A 23,436-nucleotide genomic window follows, 5' to 3' on the forward strand; every position below is an offset into this window, starting at 1 on the left:
GTAATGAAATCTCAATGAGATGAAGCCTTTGCACAATTGTTCGCTTTAGAGGAGACTCGCCGTCAGTGCGATGAGGTCGAGGCCCAACACGACGAGGCTTTAGCTCGTGCTGCTGTCCTCCAGTAGGAGCCCAACAAATGTATCGAGGAGTTGAGGGGCGTAATTTCGGTGGCGAAGGAGTCTCGACTTTAGCAGCAACAACTCCGCCAAGAGGTCTCTGCCTTGGAGGAGAGGTATACTTCATTGCTGAGGGATACTCGGATTGAAGAGGACAGGGTCCAGTAGGCCTGTGAGGAGCGGTTGCAGGAGTACAGGGACTCTACAAAGTTGAAGGAGAGAATCCAACAGGCCTTTGAAGCGCAATTGGAGGAATATAAGGCCTCAGTAGAGCTAAAGCAGAGGATATTCAAAGAGGCCTTCCGCATGTTCACTTCAGGCTTCAACTAGGGCCTTAAAGCAGCTCAGGATACCCTCTCCACTCCATTGGCTGATCTATGAGCCCCCGAACTCGATTCTAATGGCAAGGTAGTTTGCTACGAAGAGGACGATAATCCCTTGCCCAAGAACCCTCCTCTTTTGCCCTCTGACTGCTGGGGGGCAATTCTATAAATAATAATCCTGTAAACGACATAGTCAGTTCTGCTCCCCCTTCCCCTGCTGCTCTTGTAACCCATTCCAATGGCTAATTGCATTAATAAAATTTTAAAATTTTTTATTATTTTCCATTTGCTCACTTTCATTTTTCTATTCTATTTAAATTTTATTTGTATTCTCATACTTAAACTGTTTTTATATATGTTGCCTGTAAGCTGTACTGGGTTGGTTACTCATTTGATGTTTTGCTTATAAAGTATTTAACTTATTATTTTTTGTGCTTTGCTCATCGAATGCCTTAGTGTTTCACGCCTTCTATTGTCCTAGAGTCTTTAGTTGGTTGGGCTTTTATTTGTTATTATCTCTAGTTTTTATACGACTATTTGCCTTAGTTCTTAGTGTCCTAAAATTGTACTTTCTGCTTGCTCATATTCTGATATTTGTGGGTCCATTTCTAGGGTTAGTATCAGGCCCTAATTTTATTTTGATTTGGGCTGAGCTCTCTTTTGAGGTCAGTGCTATGCCTTGCTTTTAACTTTCATCGAACTTTAGGGGTGCCAACCCCCTTTTTTGCGAGGATAGGATTATGCCTTAACTTTATTTCCCTTTAGATTTTAAGGGTGCCGAGCTTTTTTTTTGAGGTTGGCATTAAGCTTTAGCTTTATTTTTCTGTGATCCAGGCTCTTTGGTGAGGTCGGCATCAAACCTTGACTTTATTTTCTTGTGAGCCGAGCTCTTTGGTGAAGTCAGCATCAAACTTTGGCTTTATTTTTCTTTTCCTTTAGGCTTTGTAGATGCTGAAGTCCTTTTTTCGAGGTCGGCATCACGCCCCTAGTACATTTCTTTTAACTTGTAGCTTTGCCAACATGGGCCTTTAATGTGGGCTTCATCTCCTCAATCGGTTTTGTGGTGTCGCTGATCTTATTTTCAAGATCGGTCACTTAACTCATTGAGGGTTTCGTCTCCTTAACCGGTTTTGTGGTGCTGGAGGTCTTATTTCCGAGACCGATCACCTACTATATTGAGGTCTTCATCTCCTCAATCGGTTTTGTGGTACCAGCGGTCGTGTTTTTGACACCGATCACCTATCTCATTGAGTTCTTTATCTTCTCAACTGATTTTGCAGTGCCGATGGTCTTATTTCTAAGACCAGTCACCTACCTCATTGAGATCTTCATCTTCTCAATCGGTTTTGTAGTACCGGCAATCTTATTTCTGAGATCGGTGATGGATTAAACAATATAGGTGGCTGGTTTACTAGGGCAGTTGGACTAGAGAATGAGAAATGAGGTCATTTCTAAGTTGAACTCAGGTCATCTAGGGTGTTTTCAATATAGTTTTTATCGTGGTTAGCCATGTGAATCTCAGTGGGTGAAATGAGGATGAGAACTCCAGTGATGAAAAAATCTCCTTCATCCCCACAGACAGTGCCAATTGATATCCTAAGATCCAGTAAAGAGTGGACTCAAGGTGTATTTTGGTAAATTTGGTCTGGTTTGTCTTCCCCTTGCTTCCTTTATTCCTTTTCCGTTTTATCCTCTAGTGATGTGTAACTGCCATTCTGTATTTGTACCCTCTTGTCATAGTCACGCTAGCCGTACGTAAGGACGTACTGTGTCCTTTTCCATCGTTAAACGGTCATTTAATTCCATCCAGCACCATATGGACATGATTCTGGATATCACGAGGTTTATTGAATCACGGGACCAGAGGGATAAACATGGTCAGACCTCCCATGCGTAGGCTCGAGTCCGGTTCAACTCATTAAAATGAAGCTTTTGAATTTACATGTGAAATAGATCTATGTATTGAGTCTTAGTAGAATTAAAGCCTGGCCTTTCCTATATGGGCTCAATAAGAGTCGGAGCGTACAAAGTCTAATTATCATCAGTATTCATATACTCTGTATTAAGAAAGTATTTGGTTTAATTTATAAAATTTAATTTTTAAGTATTTAGTGCTTATAAGTTAATTTAAACTTATAAACACTGATAAATTTTTTGAAAAATATAAAAAGAATATATTATGCTTTTATTCATTTCACTTTACAATTTATTGAAAAATATAAAAAAATATATTATGCTTTTATTCATTTTCACTTTACAATTTATAGTTTAATTTGTATCAAAATAGTAAATGAATAAATTTTTTGATGCAATAAAAAAGCTAATATAATAATTAAAATATAATTATTACTCTTTCTGTATCATCATTTTTATTTATCTTTTCTTTTTAAATTGTCTCAAACTTATTATTTATTTTTCTTTTTAGACTATAATAACATATAAATTAAATATTATAATTCAATTTAATTTTATTTTATTTTTAAGAAACATCTCAAAATATATCTTAATATTTAATAAAGTGTAATGCATTTAACATAGATATAATTGAAAAGTTAATAAAAAATTATATTTCTTAATATGTATAAAAAAATAAAGTGGATAAAAATTATGGGATAAAGAGAGTAATTAAAAAGTGAAAATATAAAAAAATATAATATGATCTCACTCATTTTTATTTCAAATAGTTTAATTTATATTAAATTAATAGATCGTGATATGATTTCTATATCAACATTTATAATCGCGTATAAAATAATTAACAAAAAATAAAATATAAATTTTTTTAATAATTAATTTTAAATTTTATTAATGTGCTATTATGACACGACAATAAATGATGCAAGTATTATATTAAAAATAATAGTATAAATAATGATAGATATAATTAAAATAAATCAAATTTTAATTGATAAAAAAATATAGACTATAATTATAATAAAATTAAAAGATATAGACTTTTTTATATCATTAATTCTACTTTAAATATTTGAGAATTTATAACTACACATAGCAATTCAATTAAGTCACTTTATTTATGTGAATTCTTATAAAAAAAAATAGCATTAATTATTTAGATTTTAGATTTATATATGAAAGAGCTTTATTGTCTAAATATTTAATACTGAGTGTATATATGCCGTTACAAATCAATAATCAAATCAAATCTTTGAAATTTAATTATTTTGATGGAGATTTATTCGATTCAATTTTATTATTATTAATAATTTTGAAAATTTTGATTTTTATTATCTGTTTGGTTATTTTCGATTTGATAATCAAAATAATTAAAATAATTAAATTTTATTAATTAATATAATTTATTTTAGTTTGATGAATAAACATGTTACTTATAATTATTATTTCTATAATTTATTAATAATATTAAATTTAAAATTATTATTTTACTGAAATAAATTATTAATAATATTAGTTATTTTTATATTGATTAAATTTAATTCCTTGCAGTTAATTTTAGATTTTTTTTAATGTACATTAAATGAGAGCACTTTAAAAAGTCATTAACTAAATTATTACACTAAAAAAGAAAATACTTTTCTAAAAAAAAAAAGGAAAATAGTTATACATATATATATAACTGCAGTGACGAGAGAGGTGAATTCCTGAATGGCATTGGACAGCGAAAAGGCAAAGGTTTGTAGTATATATATGTGTGTCTCCACACTCATCTAATATTTTATTGCTTCTAACTTATATTATAATATCAAAAGTCCCCACTTCCATTTTCACAATAATATATAACCTTCTACACTCTTCTTGAATCTACTAGACCAATTTTCATAAATTTATTTAAAAATATTTCTGATACTATATATATATGAACATTTTTATAATTAACTTTACATAATTTAATATTCTAATACTATAAATAAACTTTTATTATTATTTTTTTAATATATATATGTTTAGATTAATAATTAAAAAATAAAAAAATTTATCTAGAGATTTAATCCATTCAGAATACTACAAAAGTCTTCTTATTTGCGTTGCATACACCAGTGTGCGTGAGACAAGTTACACAGTAGGTGTCGAATGTACGTGATCTTGCAGAACTCCAGCAGCCATGCAGTAATTTTTGAAGCCTCCCGACGTATTTCTTTTGGTTTTGATGAAGAAAGTGTGTTCATGAGGCTTTGCCAATTGTCACCCAAAGTTTATGGGCACGTTTTTTCTTTCATGGAAACATCAGGGTACGTGGCACATTTCAAAACACTTAGATTTAGTTCCAGTGTGCATGGTTTAGTCCCATCTGTTATCTTTTGATTGGCTGCAATTGCTTACCATTTTTGCCCAATTATTTCAGGCAATTAGCATCATTCCTAATCACTAATTATAATAATAAAAAAAAAAGTTATATATTTTGTCGTTGTGTGTTTGCCCCACCTGTCTAAGCAGTACGAAGTTCATTCTTAGGATGCTGACCCGTGAGATATTTTAAGAGATTCAATGGAATATCAATAGAAAATTTAAATAATTATAATTAAATTTAAAATGAATTTAAATTTAAAAAATAATATTTATAATGAGTCTAAATTTTATTTAAAAAATATTTAATATTTAAATTTATTTATAAAAATAATTAATTTAATATAAATAAATATATTTTATAATCATATTTATAAATATTTTTATATTTTTTATTTAAAAATTAAAATTAATTTTTTTAGAAATATTAAATTTTTTAAATAAAAATTATTAATAAAAATATTTTTTTTATAAATTATAAATTAAAATTATATGAAATTAAACGGAATTGAATTTTATTTAGATAATAATAATAAAATAAATTTTAATAATTTATATTAATTTTTAATTGAATTTAAAATGAATTAAAATATTATTAATATGAATCGGGTTTGGATTTAAATTTGAATAGTTTAATTTTTATGATATATTATTTGATTTTTTTTTTATTTATATTGTATTCCAAATGAAATTAATAAAAGCATATAATTATATAAATATTATATTTTAATTATTAATTATATATATGAAAATATATACATTTAAAATAAAAAAAATATTTATTTTTATGTATAATTAATAATTAAAATATACTAATATAAATGCAGACTTTTTTTTAAATATTTTTTCTTATAACGTGTCAATAGTGATTATGGAAAATAAACCATAGTGTAAAAAGGTACTTAAAGCATCACACTTAAATTTGAAGATTTAGCTTCAATATTTTAATACTTCCAATTAAATCTTCAAGTCAAATTACAAATTATTATTTTTTAAAAACTTTTTATATGCATTTTAAAATTATATATATATATTTTTTTTAAAAAAAGAAAGTGGAGTGAGATGATAGAAGTTTCTTAAAAAAAAAAAAGAAGTTTCTTATTTTTAAGAGTCAAAAATTCAAGAGAATCTCTTGATCTTTTCTTTGGATGACTCGTGATAGTATCAATCTGGAAAATAAATAATACAAGATAAATTATATGGTCTATTTTTTATTATATTATATAAACTAATATGTACAACTATTGATTGGAAAAAGAATATTGCAAACAAAATTATTTTTTATAGAATATATAAAATCAATTTACTTGCACTTGCCTATATTAATCTTTATTCCCTACAGTCGCCCACAAACTTCTAAAAACAATAAATTATATTATTCATTAAGAAAAAAAAAAGAATAAAATATTATCTTATTTAGTCTTTCAAGTAATAAATTAATTTATTACAACCAATGCAAGGACCATATCGATTCCATAAATAATAATAATATAAAATATATGTCTATCTATAAGAAGACCTTCTACACTCTTCTTGAATACACTAGATATTTGGGATGGTTCTTTGGTGGAAGATGCCAAATAATTAAAAATGAGTTTTTATTTTTTTTTATTGTTTTATTTGGAGAAAATTATTTAAAATTTTTACTCATAATTTACACAAACGTTAAAAGAAAAAAAGAAAAGAAAAGAAAGGGATGTCATATAAGTGGAAACAAGATTAAAATGCAAAATTATATTAACAGAGAAAGAAAAAACTTGTGATATGCCCTTTTGAAGTTTAACTCATATTTGTAGAAATTAAGATTTGGTCATAGGTTTTATTATAGTTCCTGAAAAATGGGTACTGGAAAGGTTGATGACATTTGAGTAGAACACCACACCACATATAGAATCCTAGGTTTTATTGTGGAAACCTCCAGGCTAGGGTATAGGGAGCAAGCCCTAGAGCAAAAGCCGATTTGCACGTGCTTCATTAGGAAACAAGAAGTTTCGGAAAAAGAAAGTTAAGTTAAATGAGATTATGGATTGATTGGAAGAATACAAAAGTGTTAGTGTTTGCACAACTGTGCGTTGGACAAGTAACATAGTAGGTGTCGAATGTGGGTTGATCTTGCAGAGGTTGCAAACTCCAATAGCCATGCAGTAATCCAATTTTTATTTGAAGGATTTCCCTATTGGTGAAGAAAGTGAGTAAGGCTTTGCCATTTGGCAGCCAAAGACTATGTGCACGTTTTCTTCTTTTATGGAAACATCAAGGTACGTGGTGTTTTGCACGTTTTCTTCTTTTATGGAAACATCAAGGTACGTGGCGTTTCGCCAATCCCACTAGTTCTTTTCTCATTAGTTGAAATTTAAATATCAAATATTTAAATTTATAAAATTAAATAATGTATATAATTAAATTATGTAAATTAAATAAATCATATAAATATTTAAAGTGGTTAATAAAATTTTTATAAAATAATTAAAGAATTTAATTTTATAAAATGTGTAAAAAATTAATCATATAATTTAAAAAAAAAAAATTTTTGAAAATTCCTGATGCCTCCCTAATTTTGATATTGTTTTTTAGGAGAGGGTTGTGTGTGTAAGCATTGGGAGAGCGTCATGCCATGGGCAGCGCAAACAGTCGAGGAAGTGAGTCACGCACAAACTTCTGAACAACAATAAATTATAAGAGAAAAGAAGAATATAATATTTTATTTTATGTAATATTTTAATTAATAAATTAAATTGTTACGACCAATGCAACAAATAAAATAATATATTTAATTTTTGAAAAAAAGGATAAACGTCTATCCATGAAGACCTTCTACATTCTTCTTGAATGTGCTAGACTAGGATAGTTCCTTTAGTGGGCGAAACAACAAAAAGGAAAAATAAAAGCTAATTTTTTTTTTCTGTTTTATTGAAAAAATTAATTCTATTTTTACTCATAATTTACACTGAAACGTTAAAAAGCACAAAAAAAAAAAAAAAAAAAAAAACAAGCAATCAGATATAAGTAGAAAAAGGATCAAAGCAAAATTATATTAGCTGAAAATTGTTAGAAGAAAGGAGAGGGAGAAAAACTGTGATATTTATTCCCTTTTTAAGTTTAACAAGGTCGCAGGTTTTATCATAGATTATATTAATAGTTCCTGGAAATTGGGAAGTGGAGGTTGGTGAAATTGAGTAGAATACCAAAATTGAATCCTAGGTTTTATTGTCCAACCCTCCCGGCTCCTGGGATCAAGCCCTTGAGCTAATGTCAATTTGCACGTGCTTCTTTAGGAAACAAGAATTATAGGAAAGCAACTTAGACAAGGACGTGTCTTTTCTTTTTTTTTTTTTTTGGTTGTGTTCTAAGTTGCCTAAGGTCTCTGTTTTTTTTTTGTGTTGTGTTCTATATTAACAACCTAGGAGGATGACGACAGCAACAAAATTTATATTCGGACAATGTATATAATTTATACTCCGGCAATATAAAACACAACACAAATATTTTAAAATAAAAATTTATAATAGTTTTATTATAAATATTAATTATGATAAATTATATATAAATTTTATTATAATTAATATTTAGTTATTATATATACAATAATTATATTGAATATTTTCACCTAAAAGATGAGGAAATTAAAACAACAACAAAACAAAACCACCAAATGGAAATAGAAGGACGCATCTATAAATCCATGGATCAAATGATAACGCATATGGGCTCTTGATTCTTAAATGGGGCATGAATTGGATTACAGTAAGAAGCTGGCCCAATCCTCTCTGCATCTTTTGGAAACTGATGGGTTGTGAAGTGGCCCACTTTACAATTGATTTTGAAAAACAGTGGTTGCTCGGAATATTAATTCAATCATTTTTTATTTTTATTTTTTATGCTGATTTTGATTTGTCGATAACTTCAACTTAAAAATCACCATAGAGATGGTAGATGAACTACCAACACCAACTTTGAATATCTGCTAATCAACTTCCACAAGAAGTTATGCTCCAAACACATATTTCTTGAGGGATTGTGCCAAGGGAGCTCAGCCCATCAGTAATTCTAGTTCCAAAATCTAAGTGATTAATGTTGGTTCCTCAATCCTCATTACATCTTAGAAATCATAGGACACTTGTCGGTGTCAAGGGAACAATTATCACAGACAAGTTATCATGGCTGCCTTTCTCATATGCAGTATTTACAATACACTCTGCCAATGAGGTTGAAGACAAGCATGACCATGGCATCTCTGAATCTTCACTTGTTTGGAAATGTGAATTCCATTGAAAAATCAGATTACCAATATCCTGTTGTGTCAAGCTCTCAAATATGCCATCAGATGCAACCGCCAAATGCGTATCATTAGCAGTTAAAGGTCTCCAACCCGTATACTCGGGCTCAGCTATAACGCCATACCTAATAAAAAAGCAGGAGTATATTAGAACTAGAAGAGTTGGCAAATGTTGCTAACTGTAAGAACATCATGATAGATAACTAGAAACATTCTGTAGACTGATACCAAGAAGGAACATGAGAATTGAGAAATGATTTCACCAATCTTCAATATCCAACAGCGTTCTTGGATTCCAAATGAACTAATTAAGCAATAATGACTGGAGATAGAGCCAGGAGGCCGGGAGAACTAAGTAAGCTACAGACTTGCCTTCTCAGATATACATCACCAATGGAACGAGACATGGCAAGCACTCCATTGACTCGAGGCACGCCCCACGTAATGACAGAACCGCCAGCTGCTTCAATTCGAGCTCTTTCATCTTCTCTATCTGGATGATGATCATATGTTAATGCTGTTGCTGATAGATGCTCCGTTGAATCACCTACCATTTCATCGAACATCCTATTAAGCATCTTATCTCACACATATTATAAGCTCAGCCTACAAGCATTCTTTACTTAAGCAGAGGAGATACAAAGAGGGCAAAACAAACAAAAAATAAAATAAAGATTACCTTCAGTCCCCAGAGCAGACTGAATTTTCTCCGACAAAAGAAGAGCCTTTGAGTCACCCACATTAGCAACTAAAATTTGCCGATCATACAATAGAACAACAGTAGCAGTGGAGCCAGATAAAAAGTTATTTTTAATAGCTTCCTGAAGTATAGAATGAAGCACAAGTAATGTTATGACTTTGGAGAATACTTGAAAATTAAAAAGTGACACAAATTATCTTGTAGTATATAATGAAGTCACTACTTGCCTGAGAAAAACTGAAATCAATGTCACGAATTGTCCTGGATAATGCTTCTTTTAGAATTTCCAGCTGAAATGACTTATAATCACTTGAGGATAACACCCCATTATGATGTGCCATTACCTTGTATGATTGGAATAAAACATGCAGGTAAAAATAATCAAAAAGAAGTTTTGAAGCAATCTCACTACCTTCCTTTCCACCATGGCCATCAAATACTGCTACAACTCCAACTGCTTCCTCCTCCAGCCCATTTTTGCCTGCACCTTAGCTTCACAAGAGTAGCTCCTTTTAGTCAACCCTCTTATGCAATGAATCAAATGGAGGGAGAGCTATGATTCTAATAATTTCTACAAAGCTAGTTCAAATATCGGATTTTGATTATCATGGATAGTTTAACAAAGAATAGATAATGCCGTTTTTCTTTTGAACTATTCTATGCAGAAATTTGCATTTACGAAGGAGGAGAGAAATTCATGGTTCAATTGAATAAATTTGTAATTCCGTGTGAACGAACAAAATTTATGAAAGAAATTGAGATAGGAAAAAATCAGTCCAAAATGCGATAAAGTGAAACTTCAAAAACCAAAGAAAAGAGAGAAAAAGAGGTGTTACCAAGTAAAGGCACTTTGAAATCAAGGTTACAAGCTATGACATCTTCTTGGTAGTCTCTGCGTCCCTGAAGGATGGCAAACTGGCAATTCAAGGTTTGATTTTTAAGATATCCAGCAGGGGGGAAAACCCGCTCTGGACACTCTGGATACCCAAACACGGCCGGAGCGCCACCATCCTCATACTCCATCATACACGCCACCGGTACCCCATTTGAAGATGGGACTGTCATCAGTAAAACGCCAAAGAGGAGAGACGGTATCATCAAACTTGTGACGGAAGATAGTCAAGGGAAAGGCCGGAAATGAAAGCGATCAAGAGCAACCTACGGCGGGTTAACTTTTTCGGAATAAACTTCCAGGGAACAGCAAACTTTTTACGAGATGTCGGATCAAAAATTTTTGTTTTACCTTTAAAATTTTACCCTTATTTGGTTTTTACCGTAACCGTGCAGACGTGAAAAAAAAAGCAATAAGGGATTTTTTTTTTTTTCTATCATTTAGATATCTTATTATAATATATGAGCAATAATTTGTTATACTAATAAAAATTACTTAATTACCATAAATTATGATTTTACTTTTATATGATATTAAGAGCATATAAATATTTTTGATATAAATTAGTATTTAATTGTCTTAATTTTCTTCACAACATTTTGGATGAAGTAAATTTAGAAATTCAATTTCTAAGATACAAATACAAAAAAATGAATCTTTCTGAAAAATATGATTTTCTTAAAATAAAATTTTTTGAAGTTCAAAAATTGTAAAAATATTATCATTAATTTAGTAAATTGATAAGTTAATTTTTTTTTATTTTAAAATTTTAAATATCTTTAAAAAATTTATTCTCTTAACTAACAATAAATTATATATATAAATAAATTGCTCAGCCTCAGCAGGACTTGGTGTTTGATGCAAGTTACTGCCAGCAAATGAGCTTTCTGACCTGTATATTTTCAGGCGCTAAGGCATGCTCTTTTACTGAGAGTCGAATAATTCGCTATAATATGGATACTTTCACATTAATTAATAAAATTACAAAAATTGAAAAGTATAAATTACAAAAAAAAAAAAGTTGAGGCTATGAATAGTATACAGGTTACAGGGTGATGATAAGAACAAAGTGTTTCTCTTGCATGCCATAGTAATGGTATTGTAGAATCAGGGTTCATGGCTGTTTACACGACTGTGAAATTCCAACATTTCTTGATGGTTTGGGTCTACAGAGAGAGCAGCTCGGCAGTCACGCAGAGCGGCCAAGACATCACCAATGTGCTCATAGAATGCAGCCCTCAAGTGTAGAAGGTGAAGGTCTGCTTTGAATGCAATTGCCCTTGATAGTTCTGCAATGGCTTCCTTCTCTTTATGGTTGTCCATCAACACTGCCCCAACACAAAAAAACCAATGAACTACAGTGAATAACAATTGTTGTATTATATTTGATATATGCTGGCGCCAATTACGCAGTTCAGTAAGATCCAACAAAAACCTTGCCTTTACCAATAGCAGACTTCAACCAACCCTCAACCCACAACCAAAAGAATAAATAATCCCATTCAGTGAGAAGTCACAGCAATAAGAAACTGAGATGTTTCTGTCTTGAAAGTTCATAATTAGTCTAAAAAACTACAGCTGAATCACCATAAGATCACAGCTAATTACTAGTTTGGCCCTTTAAAGTTCTACTGAAATCTACTAAATTTTATGTGAAAACTATTTATTTGGTGTTATAGTGACGGACAGAAGGAATTTAATCTGACCTGCAGCTCGATATTTGTAAGGGTACACTCGAAGTGGATCTAATTTTGTCACCATCTCAAGATCTGCTTTTGCCAGTTCGCGATCACAGTACTCGGACCTCTTTTCATAAGCAGATGCATTATTCCGGGCCTTCTCAATCAGTTTGGTCATTTCCTCATATGCAGCAGCCTTGTCATTTCTGAGAAAACGGACTCGTGCAAGCCCCTGATGCGCTCTAGTGTGTCTGATCTTAAGTGCACTTATATAGCAATCAGCAGCCAAATCTAATTTCCCCCGGTCAACATAGACACTTCCAAGGTTGTTAAGCGCCTGGGAAACAAAATTTCCAGAACTAAAATGTTAGAACTTGCACGCCTTTTTAAATCTTGATTTGCAGCATCATGCCAAAGTCATAATGCAACGGAAAATGATAATTGATTCATCAATCTACATCATATTGACAGTTCTACTAATTCAGAAATGAATGAACTATAGGACTAGTCAGATAGCGGAAGGATTGTGTCCTGAAATTCCATTAACAAGTAATCTTTCCACAGAACACACTTTAAGCATCTGTTTATTTAACTTCTCCCAGAGGTTCAGGGAAGTTCTGTATATTACCAAAAATTTCAAGTACCTCATTCAATTGAAGCCATTTTACATATTCCCACCTAATTAATGTATCCTGATTTTCTATCACATTCCAGCAAGACATAAGACCTCTGCAAGCTCATTCTGACTTCACCTTTTGCTGCTACCTAATGATAAACATGTACTAGTTTATGATGAGCCCCTAACTCAAAACATGAGAAAGCTTGTTCAAGTTTTCCTGATTGTGATGTTATTTTAGCAGACCATTCAGAAACGACTGTCGCACTATTCTTTCACCAATTAATAATAGTGCCTATCAAAGCTTTTGTGAATTTATATTTAAATCTTTTACCAATAACAAACGTGCGGTTATGTCCTTTGACCAAACCAAGGGAATTGACAGCATAGGACCTTGAAATAAACCAAAGCTGGGAACAGATGAAAGTAGATAATGATTATTGCATATTCTTTTTGAAGACGAGCCAACCTACTGCATGAATATTGTAATGTGTGATAGCAAATACTAGCAAGTCCAACAAAGGAATATGGTCATGAAAGATGCAAGGGACATAAACCATACCTGGCCTTTCCGCAGTCTGTCTGACGGGCACTTCAAAGCATCTTCAAGCAAAGAAACAACAGTAACGGAACAAGATGGATCCTGGCTAGAGTCAGCCAGTGCATAGGCTTTAAGGAAGAAGGCCTCAAATGACCTATTAATTTTGATAGACTCCTCTGCTTTTCGAAGCCCTTCCTCACAATGACCAGTGTCATACAAGATCCATCCTTCATAAACTAGACGTTCATGTTCAGTTGAAGCGTGTTGACGGGCTAATTGTAAGCTTTGCATGGCTGCCTCGGGACAGTTCAACCTGAACAAGTACATAAACAACAAATGAGCTTAGTAGCAAGGTAGCAACGTTAATTTAAACATCACCATGCAGACCATGGCAGCATCCTGAAGCAGTAAATACATGGAAGAAAAGAATTCAAGGAAAGTAGAATGACGGGAAAGCTTTCCCAATTGACAGAAAAATTAAAGAACAAACTATGCAGGGTGGTAAAAATAATGCATGGTAAATAGAACTAAGCGTATGCATTGATTCTGATTCTAGAGAGAACATTTCAACAATAATTGCTTGCTTCCATTATATCATAAATTGGCAGCAGGATATCACAATGCCATTTAAATAGAACAATTTGATAACAGACCTAAGAAGAAGCAGAGACTGTCTGAAGTATAGAACCCCTTTCGGTGCATCAGATTCAAGCATTTGGTATATGACAGAGAGGGACCCTATATCATCAACTGAAGACCACCTCTCATACAGTTGCATCCAACAATCCGCTGTCGTCCAATTCCCAACATGCTCACGCACTAGAGTCCGTAGTTGATATGCTGCCACCCGCCCCTCAAACATTCTATAATCTGGGGAGAGTGTGAGAATTGCCTGAACATCACAAAGGGCTGCTTGATAATCCTCAAGAGCTAGATAAAAACAAAATCGAAGTTCCAAGCATTCCAATGCAAGTTTAAACCCAAGAATCCTGTTGATCTCTGCAAGTGCAGCTTGAACATTCTGTCTCCTCATCAAAGAAGCAGCACGATACATGTAGGGATATGTGAGAGTTGGGTCCAACCCGGTTGCTTTCTCAAGGTCCTCAAATTTCTTATTGCCTTCGCAGTACAGGGACCTCTCCTGATACATCCATCCCACTGGGGTAACAGAAGAAATCACAGAGCTAAGCTTGTCATAAGCCCAAAGTCTATGACCCTTAATGTAACCCAGTCTAGCCAAACCTGATACAGAATATATATGACCAGAATTCAAAGCTGCCTCAAAAAGACATTCAGCTTCATCATATTCTTTCCTCAAAAGCCTCACACATCCCAACTGATGAAAAGCCAAAATTTTCTGCTGGTTGGTTTTGGCCGAGTCCACCAACTGTTCTAGGAAACAAGCTGCTCTATTAGACTGAGGATCAAGATTCATGGCAACTTCACTCAATAAACAGTACAAAGAAAATGAGGCAGCCCCGACCATAATCATTCTTTTCTGTTTATCAGCATGAGTAAATATTTCCACCACTCGATCATCATTCAAACAAGCAGGAAGCTCATGTAAGAACACTCGCAAACATGCTGCAGCAAGGATGGAACAGTTCTCTTGAAGAGCAAATTCCATCAGTTCTACAGCATCTTCTATAGAGGAAACCAAAGATGCAAGTTTCCTATCACATTCATCTTTGAGCCTTTCACAACAGAATTTATTTGCAAAAATCAATATTTCTAACAAAATATTAGGGGAGACTTCATTCAAATAGCCAGTCGCACTGAACTCACTTACTGCCTTAAAACCCAAAGGGGATATGCAGTTTTCAGAAAAATCTATATTTTCACAAAGAGATTCTGAGAAACACCCATTAAGCATAGCATGGAATGGAGCAGAAAGGCCTGCAATTTTCTTCCTATCACAAACTATCTTCTCATCTCCAATTCTAAAGATCACATTTCTCAAATTACAGTCGTCATTCACTAAAACAGTCTCATTAGAGTTCAAACTTAAATCAGCATGAAGCTGCGAGGCAATATCTATTGATCCCAACTCTTCTGCACATTTACCACAAGAGGCAAGCAAGTCGGAAATAAGCTCCTCTCGTCGCTTCTCATACTTTAACCAAGCCCCAAATACAAGCTTCTCATGCACAGTGCTAGAATTCTGCCAGGCTGAGCGGAGACTTCTCCGCATCAATTTGACTTCCCCAAGGCCCCTAAAGACCTGAAATTGCAATAAATATAGATTTGACCTCTCTTGTGGAGGACATGATTCAAGTTCTTCATGAATCTGAGCTAAAACTTCTACATAATCAACAGGTTTAAAGAAGGGTAACACTGCCGGTTCAGGGACCTTGATAAGAGATTCTCTACAAATAGGAATCAAAAAGAGAAAAGGAACAAAAAGCAGCCAAAAAAAAAAAAGATCAATCTATTGTCGAAAAGGAAATCACATATGGCTATTGAAACTATAAGAGAAGAAAGCAAAAACTTACATGGATGAAGAAGAAGAACATGAAGAGAGTTTGGAAGAGGTGATTTTTGATAGTTTCCCTCTTTCAACCTGAAGCCATGACTGTGGATTCAAAGCATTGAGCTGTGACTCTTTACATGACTCGGAGGGGAGGAAAGTCCTCATGGGGCATAAGAGATTAACCAAGTCCCAGATCTCCACGGTAGCCAGATGGATTTTTTCTTCACTTTCTTTCACTCTCTCCCCATCCCCCACCCCCCAGACTCCAAAAAAAAAAAAACAAAAGGAGTCAAAAGGTAGAGGAAAAAAAGAGTAGTATTTGCTTGCGTTCCCAAAAATCACTCCTCCAGCCCAAAAAACAACAAAAACTAAATTAAAAATGAAAAAGAAAATCAGAAAGATTCAAAACATATAAACGAACGGCCACAAGAATCAAATACAGTATCACTCTGTTTCGCTTGACACAAATCAAATTGCGATCCCAGTGGAAAATGCAAAATATGAAGGGTACTCACTCGGAGCAGCATTAAAGATTTACTGAGTTCTGATAGACAATAATGAATAATCAGTACTCCAGAAGCTGCTATTCTCCAAAATACAAGCAGCACTAGCATTCAGCAGTCTCCTTCCACAACAGATAAAGCAAAATGAAACAAGAAAAGACCAAATTCAACCAATAGCTACGTAAGATCTCCACCAAAAAGGCAACCAAACCCACACTATACCCCACCCAATCCCCTCATGATAAAGCCAAAAGCACCGCAACGAATAGAAATGGATAGAGCCTAAGGAGAAGCTGTTGAGTTGTGAGTTCGAAATTGAAGATGGAAATCACAGATTACGAGAGGTGGAGGTTGCAGAGGCATGAGAAACCAAAGTGAAGGAATCTAAAGGGAAAATTTCTGAATTCCAACTTTTGCGAATTTTCTTTTGCTTGGTAAAAGTGAAAGTCATTAGCTTTTTTATTGCTTTTGTCTCTCACACTTTCCTCCCGTTTGAGACTAAAGAATTGGAATAATAAAACTTAATAGTTTTTTTTTATTATTATTATTATTACATCCCTAACTTTTTTTTAAAAAAAAATAACTAGCATTTATATTTTATAAACTCTACTTTTTTAATATTTATATTAAAAAAATTATTAATTATTTCAAATATTTGTACTGTTTAGTAAATCATGTGATCTAATAGAATGAGCGGCTGCTTCTCCAGCTTTGCTGATGGGTTGTGTGTTTTAAAAATAAATAAATTTTGAGCCTATGGATGGAAAATTGTGTAATTTACATATCAATAATTGATAAAGTGGCCTCCATTCAATTATTAACCAGTTGAAATTTATGTCTTTAAGTCTCGTGAAAAATATTTTTTATATTTTTTAATATTAAAAATATTAAAAATATTTAATTAATAAAAAATATTTTCTTAATTAATAAAAATATATCATTTTAAAAAAATAATTTTTTTTCTTTTTAAAAAAGATAAAATTATTTTTCATATTTTAAAATTTTTATTAAAATCTCAATATATAAATTTATTAATAAATTTTATTTTTTAAATTAAAATTAAATAATAAAAATAAATTATCTGTCAAAAAATATTTTTCATCAAAAGATATTTTTTAAATATAAATTATTTTTTGCAAAATAAATAGAGCGTAAATATGCAATATTTTTTTTTTGAAAATAACGTGCAGTAAATTATTAAATATATATTCAATGTATATATATTTATAATATATAGGACAATTACTGCCACGACTTAATTAATTAAAATATTTTTATATTTTTAAAATTATATTAAAATATTTCTATAATTTGATTTACTTAATAAAAAAAAACATTCGTTAATTTTTATTATTCTTACCGTTACTTTTTTAGTTAAAGCTGTGAAAATTTATTTTTATGTCCAAATTACCCTTTTATAACAAATAAAACTCTCCACTCTTTTCTATCTCTATTCTCTCTCATTTTCTCTTGTATATCCTATTAATCTAATATATATAATAATTTATTTATATATATTAAGTGATGTAAGTTATGTTTGCTTAAATATGGCAACTAGTTCGAATGAGTTATAATATGAAATTATATTTATTATTTAAATATTATATTAGAAAATTTATTATTTAAATTTTTTAAAAAATATTAGATGTATTAAAAAATAATAAGATTTAAATACAAACTAGTTACATATAAGAGCTTTAGAGCCCAAACCACAATAAAAATTAAAAAAAAAAAAAAAAATAGTCTAAATAATTGGTTCACGGCCTGCAAGAAAATAATCTAAGCCCATAACCTAATCTTAATTTACTGAGGGGATAGAGCATTATCGCCGCCGCTGTCGAATACAAGAGAGGTTGCCAAAAACAATAAAATCAAAGCACGTGCAATCCACAAGCTAGCTGCACCCTGAAGTCATGAATGATAGCAGTCATAATAAGAAAAGAACAACAATGATCTTCTTATGGACTAGAGAGGACACCGAAAGGAGCTTGTTGGCCATCAGACAGTCTTGAGGATCAGCCATCCAAGGGAAAAATTAAAAAATTCATAAAGTCTCGGTATTTAAAAAAAAAAAAAAGTGTAAATTATAATTTAGTCCCTCTGATTTAGTGAAATACAACCTTTCGTTCCTCTGTTTTAAAAAACATTCAATTTAGTCACTGTAATTTTTAAAAACTATGACATTGGTACCTCCCGTTAGATTTTCAGTTAAATCACCGTTAATTTTAATTAAAATACTAAAATACTCATAACAGTTTCTTCTACTCCTCACCTCACCTGCTTCCTCCCAAATGGTCACTTCGGCATTCAGGTCCACCACCAAGCGAACTCCCATTGCGAAATCCTCTACTTCGTCCACTGATGACTCCTCTTCTTCCAATCGGAGCTCCTCGGCTCAACGCCGCTCTCAGAGCCTTAGCTGTTTCTCCCGGCCTTTGCCCCCGTCAGGGGATCACTTATCTGGCGACGCGCCCCTTCCAAGAGGGAGGTTCATCAACACTGTTAGGGGATCGGGTTTCCCGGATGTTACTCTCGATGATCTCGCTATTCAGTTCTTCGATTTTGGTGATCGAGGCCGTTCTTATTCGAGAATTGATGATGTCAGCTTTGGGGATAAAGTCAGTGTGTCGCAGAGAAGAGGGAGGTCTGTGTCGAGGCACGGTTCGTGAGTTGGTGAAGGGAAAGCTAGTGGTCAAAATGGCTATGTCAGGAGACGGGTTAATTCCGATAATAATTCAAGGAGGCGACGCTCTGTATCTGTTGTCCAATATCAAATTAGTGATTCTGAGGTGAAATTCTTTTCTCCTTTTTATTCTGTGATTTTTAACGCATCACAGCTTTGCTATGGTGTTGAAGATCTGAGTTTTGCATATTTCGCTTTATAACTTGCGGGTACTTTTTGTTCTTAACGTTATAATGGTGTTTGAATCGGGTTGGATCAGACAGAGGGTCTGATGTGAACAAATTATTAGCGGAGAATGCGGAAGGAGTAGCAATGTCATCGCCAAACAGTGTTGTGTCATCATTTCAGATGGATTTTTGAATTAGAAACAGAAGCTATAAAAGATATATGGGAGCCATTGATGTCGAGAAAGTGTGGAAAGTATTAGAGAAAAAGCTGTGGTGGACGAAGCAGAGGAGCTCCGATTGGAAGAAGAGGAGTCATCAATGGATGAAGTAGAGGATTTCGCAATGGGGGTTCGCTTGGTGGTGGACCTACAAGTTATAAAGCGAGTGAGGTCAGGAGTAGAAATGTTGTATTTTAGTAGTGGACCTACAAGTGGCCATTTGGGAGGAAGTAGGTGAGGTCAGGAGTAGAAGAAGCTGTTATGGATATTTTAGTCTTTAAATTAAAATTAACGATGATTTAACTGAAAATCTAACAGGAGGAACCAATGACATAGTTTTTAAAAATCACAGTGACTAAATTGAATGTTTTTTAAAATAGAGGGATAAAATATTATATTTTACTGAATCAAAAGGACTAAATTACAGTTTACCTAAAAAAAAATGCTATTATTTAATTGAAATAGATCTAAAACATATTGAAGCTCACAGGTGAAGAGAAGAAATTCACATATAAGATTTTCAAAATAATAATTTTTTGACGTAGACTCCCTCAAAATATGCAAGGATCAGAAAATCTAAAATATCAAAATTCATCTGCATGCAAATCAACCATCGCATAATAAATAAATAAAAAATAACAAGAAAAATCAAATTCACCTTAAACAATTCATGAAAACTCAAATATGGCGAAACAAAACAAAATGAAAAAATAAAATAAATTCATTATTTATTCATAAAACTCATTGGAGATAAAGGAGAAACTAAACCCACCTCTAAACAATATAAAAAAAGATGATCATCGCTTATCTGAAGAGGTAAAGAATGATTGCACACAAATGATGTAAATAAATTATATTACAAGACTACAACATGTAGTTAAACATTACATATGCAATATTTGATAACTCATAAATTATCCTTACTTTATTCCTTACAAGTTACACCTATCTTTGAGTCAAAAAGTATCAATAGCTTATGAAAAATATTTTATTGGTGTCCGATGTCCAAAAAATACTTTAGCCATTTGGTGAGTTTAGACTCGGCCACCTCCCTAATCAGAGAGGGACCAGCAAGCATATCATTTTCCACTTGATTAATAATTTGACTTTTGTCACCTCATCAATCTCATGAATTTAAAAAGCCTCCTCCAGCCCAGTTATGGGTCCTTGACGATGGATTGGATGCCCTACCTTCCTCACATGGCTCATGAACTTCCATTGGCCTACTCTTATCAATTTCACCACTCACGAGTGCTCAACAGTTAATCAATTTAAAATTTCATTTTTAAATATAAATTTCACTTGAGAAAAAGAGAGTCTTGTAACTTTGCATGAGTGGTTGGCAATGACACACATGCTTTCAGATAGAATTTCTTCTGTCAACTCTCTTTTCTTATATTCCCATTAATATTTTTTCCACATTTCACAATTTAAACCACGAAAAATCAAGGAATCGTTTATATGATATAAAACGTTTTCTTTTTCAAAAGTATCTTTTCTTTCAGCTCTAATTTCTCAAGGATACCTTGCATTGAGCTGTTTTACACCCAAAAAAAAAAAAAAAAACACCAAATTGTAATATGACCCATATCGAAATTAGGTAGAATTAGGGATTACAAATGAATTTGTATATTTTTAGGCACCGATCTGACCTAATCTTAGAGTAATATATAATTTAATTTGTAATTAATGTTTGTAACAAAGTAAAACAGTAATTAAATTTAGGTAGAATTAGGGATTACAAAATTGATTTGATATCATTATACCACAGCAATTTCAGTAATTAAATTTTATTATCTATTATGATTAATTTGTTGAGAGTATTTTGAAAAATATTTTAAATTAAAAATTATCTAAATATTATACACTTAATTTAATTTTATTCAAAAAGAAGCTAGACTAGATGACCCCAAAAGAGCTCCACAAGCCCATTAGACGTCCAGCTGCAGCCCATTAATAACATGGCCATGGGAAATGCATGTAACATAAGGAAAGATAAAAGAATGAACAGAAATTTCAATTTGACCTTTTCAAATGTAAAACTATATTCCAGGTTGAACTTTCTTAAAAAATTAAAATAATTATTGCAAAAAAAATATTTATTATTATTATACTCGATTAAGATTTTTTCTGTATTATTTTTTTTAACAATGTAAATGATATTACATTTAACAAAATCATATGTTAATTGCAAGAGAATTTGAGGTATCTATCAGTCCAAGAAGCATCCCAACATAAATAAACCATCTAGTACTCAATTCACAAAACAACATAACCTACCAAAATAACCCACATTTCAAAATGAAAATAACCAGCCCAAAAAATACAGAGCAAAATCCATGTATGATCCACCCACCCACATAAATCGACACTTACATGCCAAACATGCCAAAGCCTCCGCCATCGCCACTGTATTAGCGTTGCTGACTGCAAAAAATCTAGCCAACCGCGGGCCAAGCAACAACAAGCAGAGAACTTCGTTCTCAAGACACAATAAATAAACATGCAGCATAAGAAAATCGGAGAAATGTCAAAGAAGACACCTTGAAGCAACCCGAAACAACACTACAACACATAAAAACACCAGAGAGTTCAGCGGAGCCACCTACCTCCACTAAATTCAAATCGAACATACCCCTCTGAAAGGAGAATAAGGATATGCAAAAAAACATGACAAAAAAAATAAATAAAAAAAAGTATTTTCAATCCATCATGGTGAGGAATAACCACAGCAAAAAAAACGCTTCTTGATCAGAGGCACCAAAAAGGAGAAGGATAAAATTAAATTAAAATAAAGAAAATAATGGAAAAATAAACAAGTAAGAGAAACAATAAAGATAAAGCCTTCCTTGCCAACAGCGCTGCTCCTGACTCCACCATTCCCTTTTTCCTTTTCTCTTTCTATCTCTTCTTTCTCTATTTTTTCAATAATACATAAATAATTTTAAAGTAAATTACTAATCTTTTTTGGTGAAAAACCGTTCTTTATATGTTATCAAGAGATATTAAAGGCCAAGAAATTTGTTCATCCATAAATTGGACAGGATCCAGCTTTGCAGGAGCAACAGAAGGCTCCTGCAAATGGTCAAGAAGTCCCCTTTATCATCTTGGAGATAGGCTTTCAAAATGAAACAATAAGGCCACCAACGGTCCTCCTCATCTGATCCCTAGGATCCGTACACTTCTTGCACATAGCATTCTCTATAAACGCCAATGGATCCCATTGAGAATCATCTAATATGTCCATGTGACCATAATCTGTGGTCACAAAATGGCTAGTAGGTGCTTTGCCCTCGTTGTAAAACTCCACGAGTTTAGAGCACAAGCAGGACACACCTTGCATATCGATTTATTACCAATCCAGTTCCAATAACGGTGGTCGGAATCGATATGTTAAAAGAATGAGGAACATACGTGAGAATTTTAGGATCAATAAGGCATCCTAATTTACTACCTTCAACTGGGTCTAAACCTACTAGTGCTGAGATGTTCACTTTTAGAGGTGTCTTAGTGTATTCAAGTGCGAGTGCGAGTGCAAATGCCATCTTCCCACCTCTACTGTGGCCTTCAAGAGCAAACTTGTCTTGGTTCCAAGCAATATTTGCGGGCAGCACATGTTGTAATGCTGAAATTAACCAATTCCCCACTTTGCTGCGAACTTAATCTCTATCGGCAATCTGGGTATCAACCATTTCATACAAGAATATAGCTATAGAAAATCTATTAATAATAAGATTTGTACACATACATATTGGATAGTTAGAAAAGGTTAGAGAAAAAAGAAAAGTATCTGAGGAGCAACAACTATAAGTCCATGAGAAGCGATATGTTGAAGGAGGTCACTGTGGAAATAGTTTTCTAGGCAGGTTATATGAAGAAACGGTTGTAAAATGAATTTAAATTTTAAAAAATTTTGTATCCATTAAAAATTTTATTTGTGAATTTTTTTATTATTGTAGATTTAATATTTAAATTTAATATTAAATTT

General features: G+C 32.5%; 2 protein-coding genes and 1 pseudogene across 2 annotated transcripts; all 3 read right to left on the reverse strand.

The window, feature by feature from the left end:
- Window positions 1-8,637: 8,637 nt before the first annotated feature.
- Window positions 8,638-10,899, reverse strand: LOC110621428 (probable protein phosphatase 2C 51). The gene is made up of 5 exons (XM_021765713.2): window positions 10,516-10,899; window positions 9,907-10,166; window positions 9,659-9,800; window positions 9,352-9,526; window positions 8,638-9,104 (listed from the first exon to the last, which is right to left on the reverse strand). Exons 1-5 carry the CDS (start codon window positions 10,775-10,777, stop codon window positions 8,810-8,812), a joined length of 1,134 nt encoding a protein of 377 aa, XP_021621405.1. The 5' UTR covers window positions 10,778-10,899; the 3' UTR covers window positions 8,638-8,809.
- Window positions 10,900-11,513: 614 nt separating this feature from the next.
- Window positions 11,514-16,841, reverse strand: LOC110611487 (ETO1-like protein 1). Its single transcript, XM_021751870.2, has 5 exons — window positions 15,900-16,841; window positions 14,061-15,773; window positions 13,429-13,720; window positions 12,278-12,587; window positions 11,514-11,899 (listed from the first exon to the last, which is right to left on the reverse strand). Exons 1-5 carry the CDS (start codon window positions 16,040-16,042, stop codon window positions 11,679-11,681), a joined length of 2,679 nt encoding a protein of 892 aa, XP_021607562.1. The 5' UTR covers window positions 16,043-16,841; the 3' UTR covers window positions 11,514-11,678.
- Window positions 16,842-22,433: 5,592 nt separating this feature from the next.
- On the reverse strand, window positions 22,434-23,145 carry LOC110610644 (annotated as a pseudogene).
- Window positions 23,146-23,436: the final 291 nt, after the last annotated feature.

Source organism: Manihot esculenta, chromosome 1 (genome assembly GCF_001659605.2).
Source record: "Manihot esculenta cultivar AM560-2 chromosome 1, M.esculenta_v8, whole genome shotgun sequence".
In the NCBI taxonomy this organism is placed as follows: Eukaryota; Viridiplantae; Streptophyta; class Magnoliopsida; order Malpighiales; family Euphorbiaceae; genus Manihot; species Manihot esculenta.